Here is a 14678-nt window from a genome sequence, read left to right on the forward strand (position 1 = left end):
CACAGGCCTATAGTCATGAATTTTCAAAGACTTTTGCTCCATCGACTCAGAGTCCAGGACTATACAGATAAACTTCCTTTTCATCTACCTGTGCTCATGACATATTTTTCTAGTTTACCATTTAACTAAGTGGGGAGCTATTCAAGGGTCCTGGTTTTGTGTGGGCTTTCACTTAAATCTCAAGGTTAAAGAAGGGTACAGGAGATTACTTGGTAAACTGTATACAGTGATTATCACTAGGGGACAACCCACTAGTAGGTTTTTATGTATGCATCACATACACACATACGGTGGTAGGATTTAGAGAATGCAAACACGTATATTCCAGATCTGTGGAATATGCATTTTCATTACATTTTTCACTCACTTTTAAGTGATTTCACATCATCCTTCAACCTATTCTGATACACCTTTCCATCAGCTGTAAGAAAGACACAAATCTAGTCACACCTATGATAGATTACATAACACAATACCAAAGCCTTAATTCCAGAAAGAGAAATATCATAATTTATCCCAGAAAAGGTCTATTTTACTTTCAAAAAAACTGGAGAAAGTTCTGAATGTGGCTCCTTGGCACCTGAGGCACCCAAGGAACTTACTGTTGGCATTTTATTATGCTGAAACAAAAGTCTCTCAATTGTCCTTTTTCTCTCTAATTTCTCTGTGTTTCCCTTCTAATATATTTCCATCCATTTTACTTTCTCATATGTCTCTGCCTTCTCACTGAAATCAACAGAGTAGGTCATTTTCCATCTTGATAGCATATGAGAAACTGAACAGGCAAATGATTGTATAAATGAAATAACAAAGTGGTTATTACTTAAGGTAGATTGCATAATTCCTTCTAAAACTGTTTTTTAATATCAAATGGAAATAGATATGGAAGTTCAAAGAAAAAAAAAAAAAAAACCACAAACCTAAGTTCCTTAAAGCCTACATTGTTAATTTAAAAGCTCACCATCAACGGGAAGATTTTTCTCCAGCTCTAGGCAGTCCTTATCTGTGAGATCTATCCCAATTTTCCCCAGAATATTTTCCTCATCATTGACGTCAACTTCTCCTTCAAAAGAAAAAAAATGTAGAAAGATAAGAACTGTGAATATGACCTAAAATCTCCATAATATGAAAAAACAAAATCATGTGTCTGTTAGGCAGCAGTTATAACAACTATGTGAACAACAGTAGCATGAGACCTTGTATCACCAGCCATTATGGAAACAGAATTGTTCCCTTAACCCTAAACATGCAGCACCTATAATTATGGAGTAAGGCAACACAAAACAGGATTAAGTGTCTTCCCATTTCCAAGTTATTTAAGATATCACAGATCATTAATCTCAATTCAATATTTCTGTTATTCTCTTAATTACAAATGTTGTATCTTTACTTTTACTTCACTACTTAATAAGTTAATCCAGTATAATATGCATTTGCTTTTAAGAATATTTACTTCTATTTTGGAGATAAGGAAGTACATTACTTCCAGTTTGTAGTTTGTAATACATAGGCTAAAGCTTTAAGGATGTGTTCAGTATAGATGAGTAGTTTTGAAATAGAGGATAGAAAGCAATGGAAGGACCAAGCATTAGCTAATATTCATGAAGCAGAAAATACATGAGGCACCTGTTCACTAAATATTCCTGATAAACTAAGTATATAAAAGGTTCTAAATATTTATCATATGCCAAATATGCTCGAGGCACATGAGGCACTAATGGAGACACTAAATTTTCTGATATGGTAAATATCATGAGACTCATTATTCTCCTGACTGATTGGTGACACCCATTCTGGCCCCATGTGTCCTCTGCCCAAGAAACACAAAAGCTATGTCTTCTCAGTGTTATTGGCAAACTACAACTGTTATCCAGGTGTCCTTGTCCCCATGTCTCTCTGAAACAGTCTGTGTCACTGGTCAGACCACTTCCCTTTGTGGGCCCTCTTGCTTGATCTTCAGCTCTGTTCCTTCTAACCACATCATCAGCAAGGAAGACACAGAACATATAAATATTTTGTATCTCAAACTCAGGTAGTGTGGTCCTTCTGTGTACTCACATCTAGCAAATATTTTAGGTTTTGTGGACCAGTTCCTGCACAACTATTCAGTTCTGCTGTTGTAGTGCTAAAGTAGTCATAAACAATATATTTATGTTTGTGTTCCAATAAAACTTAATTTGCAAAAACAGGTACCATGTTTGGCCCAGGTGACACAGTTTGCCAATCCTAATTCTTAGCAATAAATAGAAATTGTTTCTCAATAAAATGCTAAAATGGCAGATTAAAAACACAGTGAAATGATAGTTGTAATGGAGCATTAAAGTCTAATGAAGTGTAAAAATTTAAGATTCAGAGTAATTCTTTACTAACCTGTAACAGCTGTCACTGTATCCATCAATGTTTTAAGCTCAATCTTCCCATTAGCTACAAGAAAAGCCCAAATAAAGTAAAATGCCTGAGATTCACATACAAAACAAACAAACATAAAGAGGTTATATTGGGAAATAAGAGATCAACCAAAGTCTATTAACTCTATTAACTTATTTGATTCAATTTTAAGAATATAAACCTGGGATGCAAGTATTAACTTTAAAGTAGTTAAGAGGGTCTTTATCCTTAGGAAAATGGAATCTGATTGAAGGATTCCATTTATTTTTTTCATGAAGCTTTTACTGAGGTAACTGTAGAATTACATGCAGTTGTACAACATAGAATTGAGAGATTCTTTGTACACTTACTTTTCCCAGTAACTGTAACATCTTATTAACTATAATACAATGAAACAAACCAGATGACATTGATACACTCCACTAATCTTATTCAGATTTCTGCATTTTGCTTGCACTTATTTGTGTGTCTGTGTGTGTGCTGAGTTCTACACAATTTTGTCACTCATTTAGGCTCATGTATTTATTGCTACAAGCAAGAAACTGAACAGTTCCAACACCACAAAGATCTCTCATGTTGCCTATTTATATCCACACCCATCATTCTCCTGCCTCCAACCACCCCAGGTCCCAATTTCTTGGCAATCATTAATCTGTCCTCCATTTCTAAAGTTTTGCCTTTTCAAACATGTTATGGAAATGGAATAATGCAGTATGTAGCATTTAGAGATTGGCTTTTTTCACTCAGTGTAACTTCTTGGAGTTTCATCCAAGTTCTTTTATGTATCACAGTTTATTTAACCATTCACCTGCTAATTCCAGTTTTTGGCTATTACAAATAATGCAGCTATGAACATTTGCATATAGGTTTTTGTGTAAGCATAAGTTTTCATCTCAGAGATAAATGCTCAAGGCGGGCAATTTCTGGATCATATAGTAGTTGCATGTTTAGGTGTTTTTGTTTGTTTGTTTGTTTTTAACTTTTTATGAATCTGCCAAACTCTTTTCCACAGTGGCTATACCATTTTACTTTCCCACCAGCATTACATGAGTGACCCACTTTCTCTACATCTCAGCAGCATTTGGTGTTACCACTTTTTTTTTTCAGCCATTCTGAAAGTTGTACAGTGATATGTCATTTTTTTTTGGTGAAATGTCCCTTCATGCCCTTTGCTCATTTTCTAATTGGATTAGTTGCTTGCTTTTTGTACTGCTGAGTTTCGAGATCTCTTTACATATTCTAGATAACAATCCTTTGTGAAGTGATATCAGAAACAGCAAGAATAAGTGATTTGCAAATATTACCTCCAAGTCTGTAGCTTATCTTTTCATCCTTTTCATTTGGACTTTAAAAAAAGGGTTATGAGCAATAAATTTAGACTTTTAAAAATTAAGCGAGATTATATTTTCCTTTAGGATCAGGTTCTAATGTAGTTTACTTAATATTTCTTTTTAGCATCATATAATCCTTATTTCAAAAATCCTCATATAAAAGTTCACAAGGAAGAGCTCTTCACAAAGGCACAGAAGTAACTACAGTGCTCACCATTATCTGGTAGGTTTTCCACCAGACTTTTAATCTCCTTTTCTGTGAGCTTGATTCCCAGGTTTTCTAGAGCAATATTCATTTTACTTCTTTTAACTTTCCCTTCTGAAGAAAGCGATACATAAAGAATGATAAATTTATTAAGATATGAAATATATAAATGCTCTACATAATTATTATATTAAAATGTTTTACTACTACAATGAAAAATATAAGGAGCATAGGAAAATATATTCCTTTTCTGTAGTATTATTATGGCTTTTAAACATAAGTACTAAACTTTGGTTTAACTTTGTATTAAAGAAACTTTAACTTTGCCTTTGTGAAATTAAACCCAGGAAATAGTTTTTGAAGGGGTTTTAAACTGAGGTTAACATGACATCTTTGGTTGCCAGAAAAATAGAAGTAGTATGCTCTGGAACTTTGAAATTGCCCTCATCTGGTTTATCCATACTATGAAAATAGTTTAACAGTATAGATTATTTTCATGAATATTTTAAAGCAGAAAGCTATTTGCATTAGAAAAGAAGGATATAATATTTATCTCTATAGTCACTTAGGATGATACCAGAGAGGGCTTTAGCTAAAAAATGTTCTGAAGTTGAGCATGACTTGGGGCTGGGAGTGACTAGAGAGGAAAATTTAATGTAAAAACTGTAAAACAGGATGCCTAGAGACTTTAAGAGGTAGATAAGATATTCCTGTGGGTTAGATGGGTTAGATAGAAAACAAGAACTACAGAGAGACTGACAAATCAAGCCTCCAGCTATCAGTGCCCCATTTTTAAGGTAATACTCAATTAAGCTGACAAAAACACAAGCAACTTGTTATAAAATGAATGCCACCATGGACAACTTCCACATTAAATTCTTTAAGAAATCACCCTGCTGCCACTCTTCCCAAAGGCCTAGGAAAGTCAGGAGACATTCTTCCAGTGGCAGGAGACTCCACTCAGTAGTTATCAAGTGGCAGAGCCTCTAATGCTTTTCCACTGCTCCCTATTCCCTTCTCTTTTTCTGGACTAAGGAATGGGGGAAACAAGAAAAGAAAAAAAAGTTACCTTGGCCATAATCTTGTGTTGCTGTCTACATTTTTCCTTAACAGAACTTTAATTTAGAGGAACCATATAAACCTTAATTTAATTTTATCTGAAATCAAAGTCTTTCTGACAATAAGCAGGAATTATTTTTTGTTGTTCTTGTTTAGTCAATTCTCAGAGCACTTATCTTTTATTCTCTTTACTTTTTGTAATACCTAACTAGATTACAGGTTATACTTGAAGGGTTAAGTTTTGAAAAATATAAGATATTCTGAGACCACCTACAAGGATAAAAAAGCAGCACATTACAAACTAAAATATATTTATAATGAAGGAAGCTAAATTTAAAAATTAATTCATAGTAACATTAAAACTCTAATGATAAAAATTTAAACCTTAAATCAAATTGTTTTACTCACTTTTGAGAGACTTCACATCATCCAACAATCTATTTTTATAGATCTTCCCAGCAGCTATAATGCAAAACACACTATGTTAAAAAAAATTGATACAAATACTCATAAAGATGGTACATATATTTCATAATCTCTATACGATTCCTATTATTTACTCAACAGCTGTATCTTTATCTCATCATCCAGTTAAAAAAATATGGAGAGAGGAAATGACAACCATTTCAGTGTGACAAATTATACAATTTTAACACCTGAAACAATTATTAATGGACTCCATTCACTGAAGATTCGTTTTTTTTTCCTTCCTTGATCTCTTCTGTCTAGCCCTTCTAAAAAAATCTTTCAGTCCAGCACTTTCTATTATTTTATTTCATTGGCTATAGGGGAAGACATCAAAATGTTTGCTTAGCCCTGATTATTGACTTATGGATAAAAAGAATAAATGGTATCATATAACTTAAAATTTACTTTTTCTCATTAATAATGTTTTTTTCAATGGTAAACAGAGAATTTAAAAACTTCTCCCACAGTTCCATAAAACTAAGCTCTCTAGCAGTCAACATCAGCATCTATATGGCTCACCATCAATAGGCAGTGTTTTTAGCAGCTTCATTTGTTCTTTATCTGTTAGCTCAATCCCCATGTGGTTCAGAATATCCTGTAGACATCGCACATCAACCTTTGGTCCTTCAAAAAATATGAATGTTACCATTCAAGAATTGTGTAAACAATACTGTAAGTGTAATTAACAAATCTGAGTGTGAATATGGTTGAAAGAAGGCTAGGGACGTGTATGTCACCAGAAGGAAAGCTAGAGGATAAAAACTGGGACTGTATAATTTAGCGAAACCTAGAATAGACAATGATGGTCGATAACTGTACAAATATAAGAAAGTTCTTACAGGAACTATAACAAATGTACATCACTATTACAAGATGTTAATAATAGGGTAGTACATGGGAAAATACAATTAATGCAAACTAAGGTCTATAGTTAACAGTAACACTGTAATATTCTTTCATTAATTGTAGCAAAGGCACTATACCAAAGCTAAATGTCAATAATAGGGGATATAAGTGGTATGAGATTTTTTTTTTTTTTGAAGAAATGAGAATGTTCTCATATTGACTGTGGTAGTGAATGCATAACTATGTGATTATACTAGGAGCCATTGATTGAACACTTAGGATTGTATGGCATGTGAATAAAATTGTTTTTAAAAAAAGAATTGTGTAGAATAAGTAATTATTTCAAGTAAGAGCCAATTTAAAATGTCTTAAATTTTTTTGCCTAATTTGAGCATTTTCAAAGGCATTATAAGGTGTGTGTGTGTGTATATATATATACCAAATCAAAAGAGGGATCATATATAAAATCTGTATATTTGAAAATCCTAAAAACTATGATTCCCTAATTTGAGGGCAGGTCAAAGTAGAGGAGACTAAATTTTACTTGAATAACTGTCTGGTCAATTAGAATACCACAATGAATTAATTTATACATTTTATCAGAGACTACTGCACATTTTAAATTTTTAATGAATTTTGTGATTTACTCTTCATAGTGACAATAAGAAAGTCTTATTGTTACTTGATTTATTCTGATTTGGGAGATGATAAATAATGTAAATATTGTTAGTAAAAAACTTCCAGAAAGCTTACAAGTTTCTAGTAAGTTTAAACTTTTCATTACTATATATAAAAGCAAATTTTATGATATTTGAAACAAGTTTTATCAAAAAAGGTAAAAGGCCAAAATTAACAAATCAGGAATAGAAAACTAAAAATAATTATTCAAAAATAATTTAAAATATAATAAAAAATTATGCATGAAGCATAGGTTTTTGCTTACCTGTAAAAGCTTTTAATGCATCCAACAATATTCTCATTGCAACTTTACCATCTGCTACAAGAAGAAATGCATACAAAAAGAAATAGACTATTAGATCTAGAAATAGTGTGAAACCAGATAAAAATATTTCAGCCATATTTATTTACCACAAAACGTTCCTTACTTTTACCCTCTTCATGAGAATAATTGGAGTGAGGTAGTTAAATATGAAAGAGGTAAGAATTTCAACAATGTAACTGTGATTCAATTCTTCTGTAAAAAATCAAACCTACAATAGCTAAGGCCTAAGAAGTTACCTCTTTTCAAGGGCCTACTTTTTAGCTCTTAGGCTTGAGGAACCTGGTTGTATTAAATCAAGCCACTAGAACATGATTTACATTTGGTATACTCTTTAATAATGGTTCCATTTGGATTTTAGTAATGATCTTCTTATGAATGGGTCCTACTCAGTACTTCCTAGTTATTTTAATAAACCCAAACAGATTTACTTACTCTTTTTGGGTATCATAATCATTTTGAGCAATTCCTTCATTTCAAGGATTTCATGATGGGCTAATATACTATGCAGACTCTAATAAATTTCTATATAATAAAATTCTTTTCAATTTAATTTTTTGAAATTTTTATTGAGATAATTGCAGATTCACATGTAGTTGTAAGAAACAATATGGAGAGATGAGTTGTACATTTTACCTACTTTCCTCAATGGTAAGATCTTATAGAACTGTAGCATAATACTACATGCAGGATATTGACATTGATATAATCCACCTTATGCAGATTACCCCAGTTTTATTTGTATTCATTTGCATGTCTCTGTGTGTATTAAGTTATATACAATTTTATCACCTGTGTAACTTTGCAATATTTTATATTGTTAAGTTTTGATGGTTCTTTATGTATCATAGATATTAGTCCTTTGGGAATATGTGGTTTCCAATTATCTTCTCCCATCTGTAGTTTCTTTTGTCTTCTTTGCATGGGCTTTCACTGAACAAAAATTTTAAATTTCAATGAAGTCCAATTTATTAAATTTCCTTTAATGGATCCTGATTTTACTATAATATGCTTTTTAGAGTAAATTATTTGTGACTAAGTAACTAAGCCAAATTACATAAATTCAAATGGTTCCCAAATGTACACAGTGAATATGACCTGCATCTCAATCTGAATCTTTCATTGTCCTTGATCTTATGTTAATTGTCAGGTTCAGTTAAGGCTCATGGCAAAGGTGATGTGTGACAGACCTGTCATTCCTTCCCATCCTTTCTTCATGACCAATGGTAATTGCCTGGATGAAGTAGGATTAGTAGTAATGGAAATGATCACTTTAATGGATAGTTGGTGGTATTTAAATAATTTCCCACTTTTAGCATTCTTTCCTTCTCATTGTCATTTTGTTTTTTTTTTCCCCTAACTTTATTCCATTGTATTCTTCTGTTCCTTAATTGTTTTCTTTCCCCAGTTTTCCAGATCTGGTAGTGGTCCTGAACAAACTGTCATCCCTGTTCAGTTTTCAAGAGAAATACATTATATTCTAAACTGATAGCAATGATAAAAGACCATTAGTCCTTAATTGCTTTCTGGACTCTTAATGCATTTTTCTAAATGCCTACCTACATGAAATAAATAATTGATGCTTATGCAAAATCCCAGGTTTTCCTAAGTAGTTTAAAAAGGTCTTAAATAGAGCTCACCATTAACAGGCAGGTTTGATCTCAGATCCTTCATTTCTTCTTCTGTGAGGTTCAAGCCCATGTTTTCCAAAACGGACTCCAGTTTATTGACATCAATAGTCCCAACTTGGGAAAATGAGAGGAGTACGAGCAAAATCTGATGGATCCAAAGTTCTTAATTTCTGGGTATTATGGTTATCATTTTCAGCATGAAGATTAAGGTCCCAGAATACAAAGAGGGTCAATAATGGATTTAAAAACAGAACCTCTTTCCTTAGTTGAAACTTGGTGACAGGCTTACACAGCATAAATGCAATAAAACGTGCCACTTATTACTTCACAGAAATGGGAAAAGGAATTGAATACTTCTCATCAGATGGTTCATATTTGTTTACCTTTCCAGATTAATTGATCAACTCTTAACTAAATTCTCTGAACAATTTTCCCAAAGTTTCACTGTTCAGAAATTGTTTCTTTTCTGCCAAATCAGAGAAAACTTAAAAAAAAATCCAAAGAGAAGATATTTTGCTAACAGCCAATTTTTATAGGAATCTAGGAATGGCATTAAGTATTTTGGCATCATTCACAATTTAATATCTAGGAAAGGGTATATCTGTGTCTCTCAGGTTCATTTTGTTTTTTAACTTACCTTTAAGAGACTTCAAACCATCCATTAATCTCTTCTTGTAGATTTTTCCATTAGTTACAAGAAACATATAAATTAGGTCACATGCCAGTGAAGTGGAAATTTACCAAGGCAGCAAAAGTTATAATTTAAGTTAAATGAGATTTGTAATTTGTTCTAGTAAGTTACCAATTTACTTTTAAATTTAGAAAATATATGTAGCCACTCTATTCCATTGTTGGCACCTAAGAATGTCAGTGCTGGCAATTTACAATGCTTTAGGATACTTTTTATATTTCTTTTCATCTCTCCAATTCCCTTTTCCTGCTCTCCACATAATTCCCAGTTTAAACTTTAAAATTTCCCTCAAAGGAATAAAGGGTTACAAAAGTTTTTCTTAACCTTTATTGCAGGATTTGTGAATTAAGATGCTGGTGATTTCCCCAAAAAAGTACTTAATAGTCAGAATTCTTTTTAAGGTAAAGCTTGGTTATTCATGTTTTTTTTCTTTAAAATTATAATCTTATATAAGTTTTCATAAATGTAAAAGTTGCATCATATATACAAATATGATTTTTAAGTCTAATTTCTTCTTCTTTTTCATTTTTGTTTGGATAATTTCTTACTCTTATTCTCCAACTCTTTTCAGATAGCACGTTAGCAAATTAGAATGTGCCTTTCCTTTAGGTATGTGTATGCATGGGTGTGTATACATACTTACATATATGACTATAGGGACAAGAGATAATTCATTCCAAATGATTTTTTAAATATTTTTTCCATGCTATCTGAATGAAATGTTATAGAAATTCTCACAAACAAAATAAGAAATATATGCTGCTTAGAAGGCCATATTGATATTTAAGATTCTTACCACCACCTGGAAGATTTTTTACCAGCTCCTTATTTTCCTTATCTGTGAATGTTATTCCCATTTCTCCTAGAAGACTTTCCACATCACTGTCATCAATATCTCCTCCTTAAACACAATCAAAATAGTGATAGATTAGCATACTGAGAAAGGTCTCATACCTCCAAAAACATGAAAAAATTATTGCTATCTATTAAGCTTTAGCTACAATAGCTATATAAGCAGGAAAGCACACTGAGAATTGTCCAACATTGTCAATGACTTTCATAGAAACATGATTTTTTCCTTACTCGTAGTGATACAATAGACATGAAGAACTTTAAATGATGTACTTTATGATATAATTAGTATATTGTAAATATATTATCCAAACATTTTTTCAGGATACTATCGCCCTTAGTCTCTTAAAGATAAAAGAATCACTATTTTTATGAAAGGTTTGCTGTATTATTTGCTGCGCTAATTTCAATTTTGGTTTTAAAAGCAGGAATAGTGACAATTATTGGACAAGATTCCAGAAACAAAAGAATTTTCTACTAGAATATTGCCTGAAGTTTTAATGCTAAAATGTAGTTGCTGTTAAATTTAATTCCAGGCATTTACATACAAATATTTCAATACTACAAAAGAGGAGTAGCAGAATAAACAAAGCAATGAAGGAACGATGGGGCTGTATAAAAATATAATTTAGTATAAAGACTTAAGACATTAGAGTTTTAGTAACTTTTAATTAACCTATAATAGTTTCCACTGCTTCCTTCAATATATTGAGGTCAACTTTCCCATTAGCTGTAATAAAATTCATAATTAGTATATGGAAAATATTACAAAAAGATGCAGTAGCTAAGTCAAGGAATAGATTCAACCAACAATCTTTTCTGAATCAAGAGGTTTGTCCAAGAGAACTAATTTCTCTGTCTTAAACTTGTAGAAATGGTAGAATGGGCTAATGGTGTTGGTTTGGTTCTCCGGCAGCCCTTACATCTGTTACAAACACAAAGTTCTTCCCCGTGCTTATGTTGAAAGAGATACTCCTCTTTTCACTTTCTGTCATTTACTAATATTTTCCTTTAGTTATTTCACCTATTAACTTGGAATGGCAGAGACATATTTAGGTGTTCTCAATCTTTTGTTACCAATATATCTATAAACATTGGATAAATATTTCTACCTTCTATCTTTGGGAAAAAGAAGCTGGAGAGTTATGGAAACATGGGAACTGTTCCAATATCAAGGACTGATCAACCCCATCAGGGTCAGTTAGATAATTTATAGGGGCAAATGCAAAATGAAGATATGAGATCCCTTATTCAAAACTCAGGGGGAAAAAAAACATTTTTCATCCTTCGTAGTCTCTTATCCTGTCGCTTTGTTTTTTGTTTTTAATTTTTTGGCTATTTAATGTTGCATTCTCTCAGCCATGAAACACTCTTGGGCCAGTGCAGATCCTTACTAGTGCCCACTAGTCCAGTCTTAGAGACCTTAGCCAGATTGATCCAGGCATTTCCAGTTTCCATGAGCCAGATGCCCAAATGAACAACCACCCAAAGTATTGCAAACTTCATTGGGGATTTGCTATGTACCTGATGGGGGTGGGAAAAAGTCTTGACACAGCTGAATGTGCTGTGGCATTGCCAGCCCAGAGCTCAACTGCTGCCACCATGCCCTGCCACAACATGTTGTTAGGTGTATGTGCCAGGTCCCTGTTGGGTGTGGGGAGAGGGGCATGAAGCAGGGCTGAGAAGGGGAAGATCAAAGTGCCAGGAGGCATGGAACATTTTGACCATGAACCTATCCTGGGAGGCAATAGCGGGGTGGGGTTGCAGCCAGGAACATGCCTAGGCAGAGGCTCCAAATCCTCAGGGCATGCTTTATTATCTATGAAAGCTGAGAGAGGTGAGGAAGTGGCAGAATAAAAGTAAGAAGCTAGAAGAGGTTGGTTCATGAGGTTTAAGGAAGGAAGCTATCTCTGTAACTAAAAGTGCAAGGTGTAGCATGAAGTGCTGATGCAGAAGCTGCAGCAAGTTATCCAGAAGATCTAATTAAGATAACTGGTGAAGGTGGCTACACTAAACAACAGATTTTCAATGTAGAAGAAACTGCGTTACATTGGAAGAACATGCCATCTAAGAAATTCATAGCTGGAGGGGAGAAGTCAATGCCTGGCTTCAAAGCTTTGAAAGACAGTCTAACTCTCTTGTTAGAGGCTAATGCAGCTGGTGACTTGAAGTTGAAGCCAATGATCATTAACCATTCAGAAAATCCTAGGGCTCTTAAGAATTATGCTAAATCTATTCTGCCCGTGCTCTATAAATGGAACAACAAAAGCCTGGATGACAGCACATCTGCTTACAACATGGTTTACTGAATATTTTAAGCCCACTATTGAGACCCACTGCCCAGAAAAAAAGATTATTTTCAAGTTTTACTGCTCATTGACAGAACACCTGATCACCCAAGAGCTGTGATGGAGATCTACAATGAGATTAATGTTGTTTGCATGCCTGCTAACACAGCATCCATTCTGCAGCCCATGGGTCAAGGAGTTATTTTGACTTTCAAGTCTTATTATTTAAGAAATACATTTTACGAGATCATAGCTGCCATAGATAGTGATTCCTTTCATGGATCTGGGCAGAGCCAACTGAAAATTTTCTGGAAAGGATTCACCATTTTATTGCTATTAAGAACATTCATGATTCATGGGAGGAGGTAAAAGTATCATTAACAGGAGTTTGGAAGAAGCTGATTCCAACCTTCACACATGACTTTGAGGGGTTCAAGACTTCAGGGGAGAAAGTAACTGCAGATGTGATACAAATAGAAAGTGAACTATAATTAGAAGTGGAGCCTGAAGATGTGCCAGAATTTCTGCAATCTCATGATAAAACTTGGACAGATGAGCAGATGCTTCTGATGGATGAGCAAAGAAAGTGATTTCTTGAGATGGAATCTACTCCTGGTGAAGGTGCTGTGAACATTGTTGAAATAACAAAAAATGATTCAGATTATTACATAAACTTAGTTGATAAAGCAGTGGCAGAGTTTGAGAAGACTGACCCCATTTTGAAAGAAGTTCTATTGGGGGTAAAATGCTATCAAACAGTATCACATTTTACAGAGAAAAGTTTCCTGAAAGGAAAAGTACATGCAGCAAAATTTCATCATTGTCTTATTTTAAGAAATTTCCACAGCCACCCCAACCTTCAGCAACCACCTTGATCAGTCAGCAGCCATCAGTGTAGAGGCAGGACCCTCGACCAGTAAAAAGATTATGACTCACTGAAAGCTCAGATAATGGTTAGCATTTTTTAGCCAGAAAGTATTTTTAATTAAGGTATGTACATTGTTTTTTAGGCATAATGCTATCGCACACTTAATAAACTACAGTATAGTTTAAGCATAACTTTTATATGCACTGGGAAACCAAAAATTCACTTTATTGAGATGGTGGTCTGGAAACGAACCCAAAATATCTCCAAGGTATGCCTACAGATAAATAATAGTGTAAATAGATCTAACACCCAGTGACTAGGACTTGATGGACATGAAGCTGGAATGGAGAAATGACAGAATCTGAGAGAGTGCAACAGAAGGAACGAAGTCAAAGCCTGAATCTGTATTCTGTATATGTACTAGATTCCCCACTGTGGAATTAACACTGTCTAGATTGTGACCAGTTATAGCATTCTTTAAGAATTAAGGGTTCTTAAATGGGAACAAGCCAAAACTATTTCTTGCAATGCTGCTTTGGACTTATTACATGGGAATGGGTTAAGTAAGTGAAGATGACTGGGAAACAGTCCTAGTTGCTCTCATTTGTTTTGATTTAGTTTAATTTGATTTGATTTATTTCTAGTCATTTCAGGTTTTCTCGGGGTATATTGCTTGGCTTGAAATCAGAGAGTGAGTATTTATTCTAGGCAATTGTTAATGAATTTCTACACCTTCCAACCAGATACAGCTACTTCTTTCTTAGTCTTTTGGGTAAGTCCCTCCACTCACTGATTCTTTCATCAGATATGTAAGGCCTGTCCAATAAGTGAAAGGACACATGCTAAGTGTTATGGGTTGAATTGTGTTCCCTGAAAAGATACATTGAAGTCCTAAAGCCCAATACTGTGAATGTGATCTTAATTGGAAATAGGGTCATTGGAGACTGAATTAGTTAAGTTGAAATGATGTCATTCTAAGGAGACAGAAGGAAGAAGATGGCCATATATGGAGACAGGAAATTGAATTATGGATTGCTGGCAAGCTACCACC

The 14678-nt window shown here is 33.7% G+C and overlaps 1 protein-coding gene across 3 annotated transcripts in view; it reads right to left on the reverse strand.

Moving 5' to 3' along the window:
* LOC119513995 overlaps positions 1-9406 on the reverse strand; it is a 56849-nt gene extending 47443 nt beyond the window's left edge. The window contains exons 1-8 of one of the 3 annotated variants that reach the window (XM_037809491.1): positions 8938-9406; positions 7241-7294; positions 5971-6075; positions 5392-5445; positions 3934-4038; positions 2371-2424; positions 962-1063; positions 368-421 (exon numbers count right to left, since the gene is read on the reverse strand). In XM_037809491.1, the coding sequence (XP_037665419.1) occupies positions 368-421; positions 962-1063; positions 2371-2424; positions 3934-4038; positions 5392-5445; positions 5971-6075; positions 7241-7294; positions 8938-8998 (589 nt within the window). In that variant the 5' untranslated portion in view covers positions 8999-9406. The remainder of the gene's footprint in view (positions 1-367; positions 422-961; positions 1064-2370; positions 2425-3933; positions 4039-5391; positions 5446-5970; positions 6076-7240; positions 7295-8937) is intronic. The other 2 variants (XM_037809493.1, XM_037809492.1) reach the window with 2 other exon arrangements.
* Positions 9407-14678: the final 5272 nt, after the last annotated feature.

This window comes from Choloepus didactylus, chromosome 18 (genome assembly GCF_015220235.1).
Source record: "Choloepus didactylus isolate mChoDid1 chromosome 18, mChoDid1.pri, whole genome shotgun sequence".
Lineage (NCBI taxonomy): Eukaryota > Metazoa > Chordata > Mammalia > Pilosa > Megalonychidae > Choloepus > Choloepus didactylus.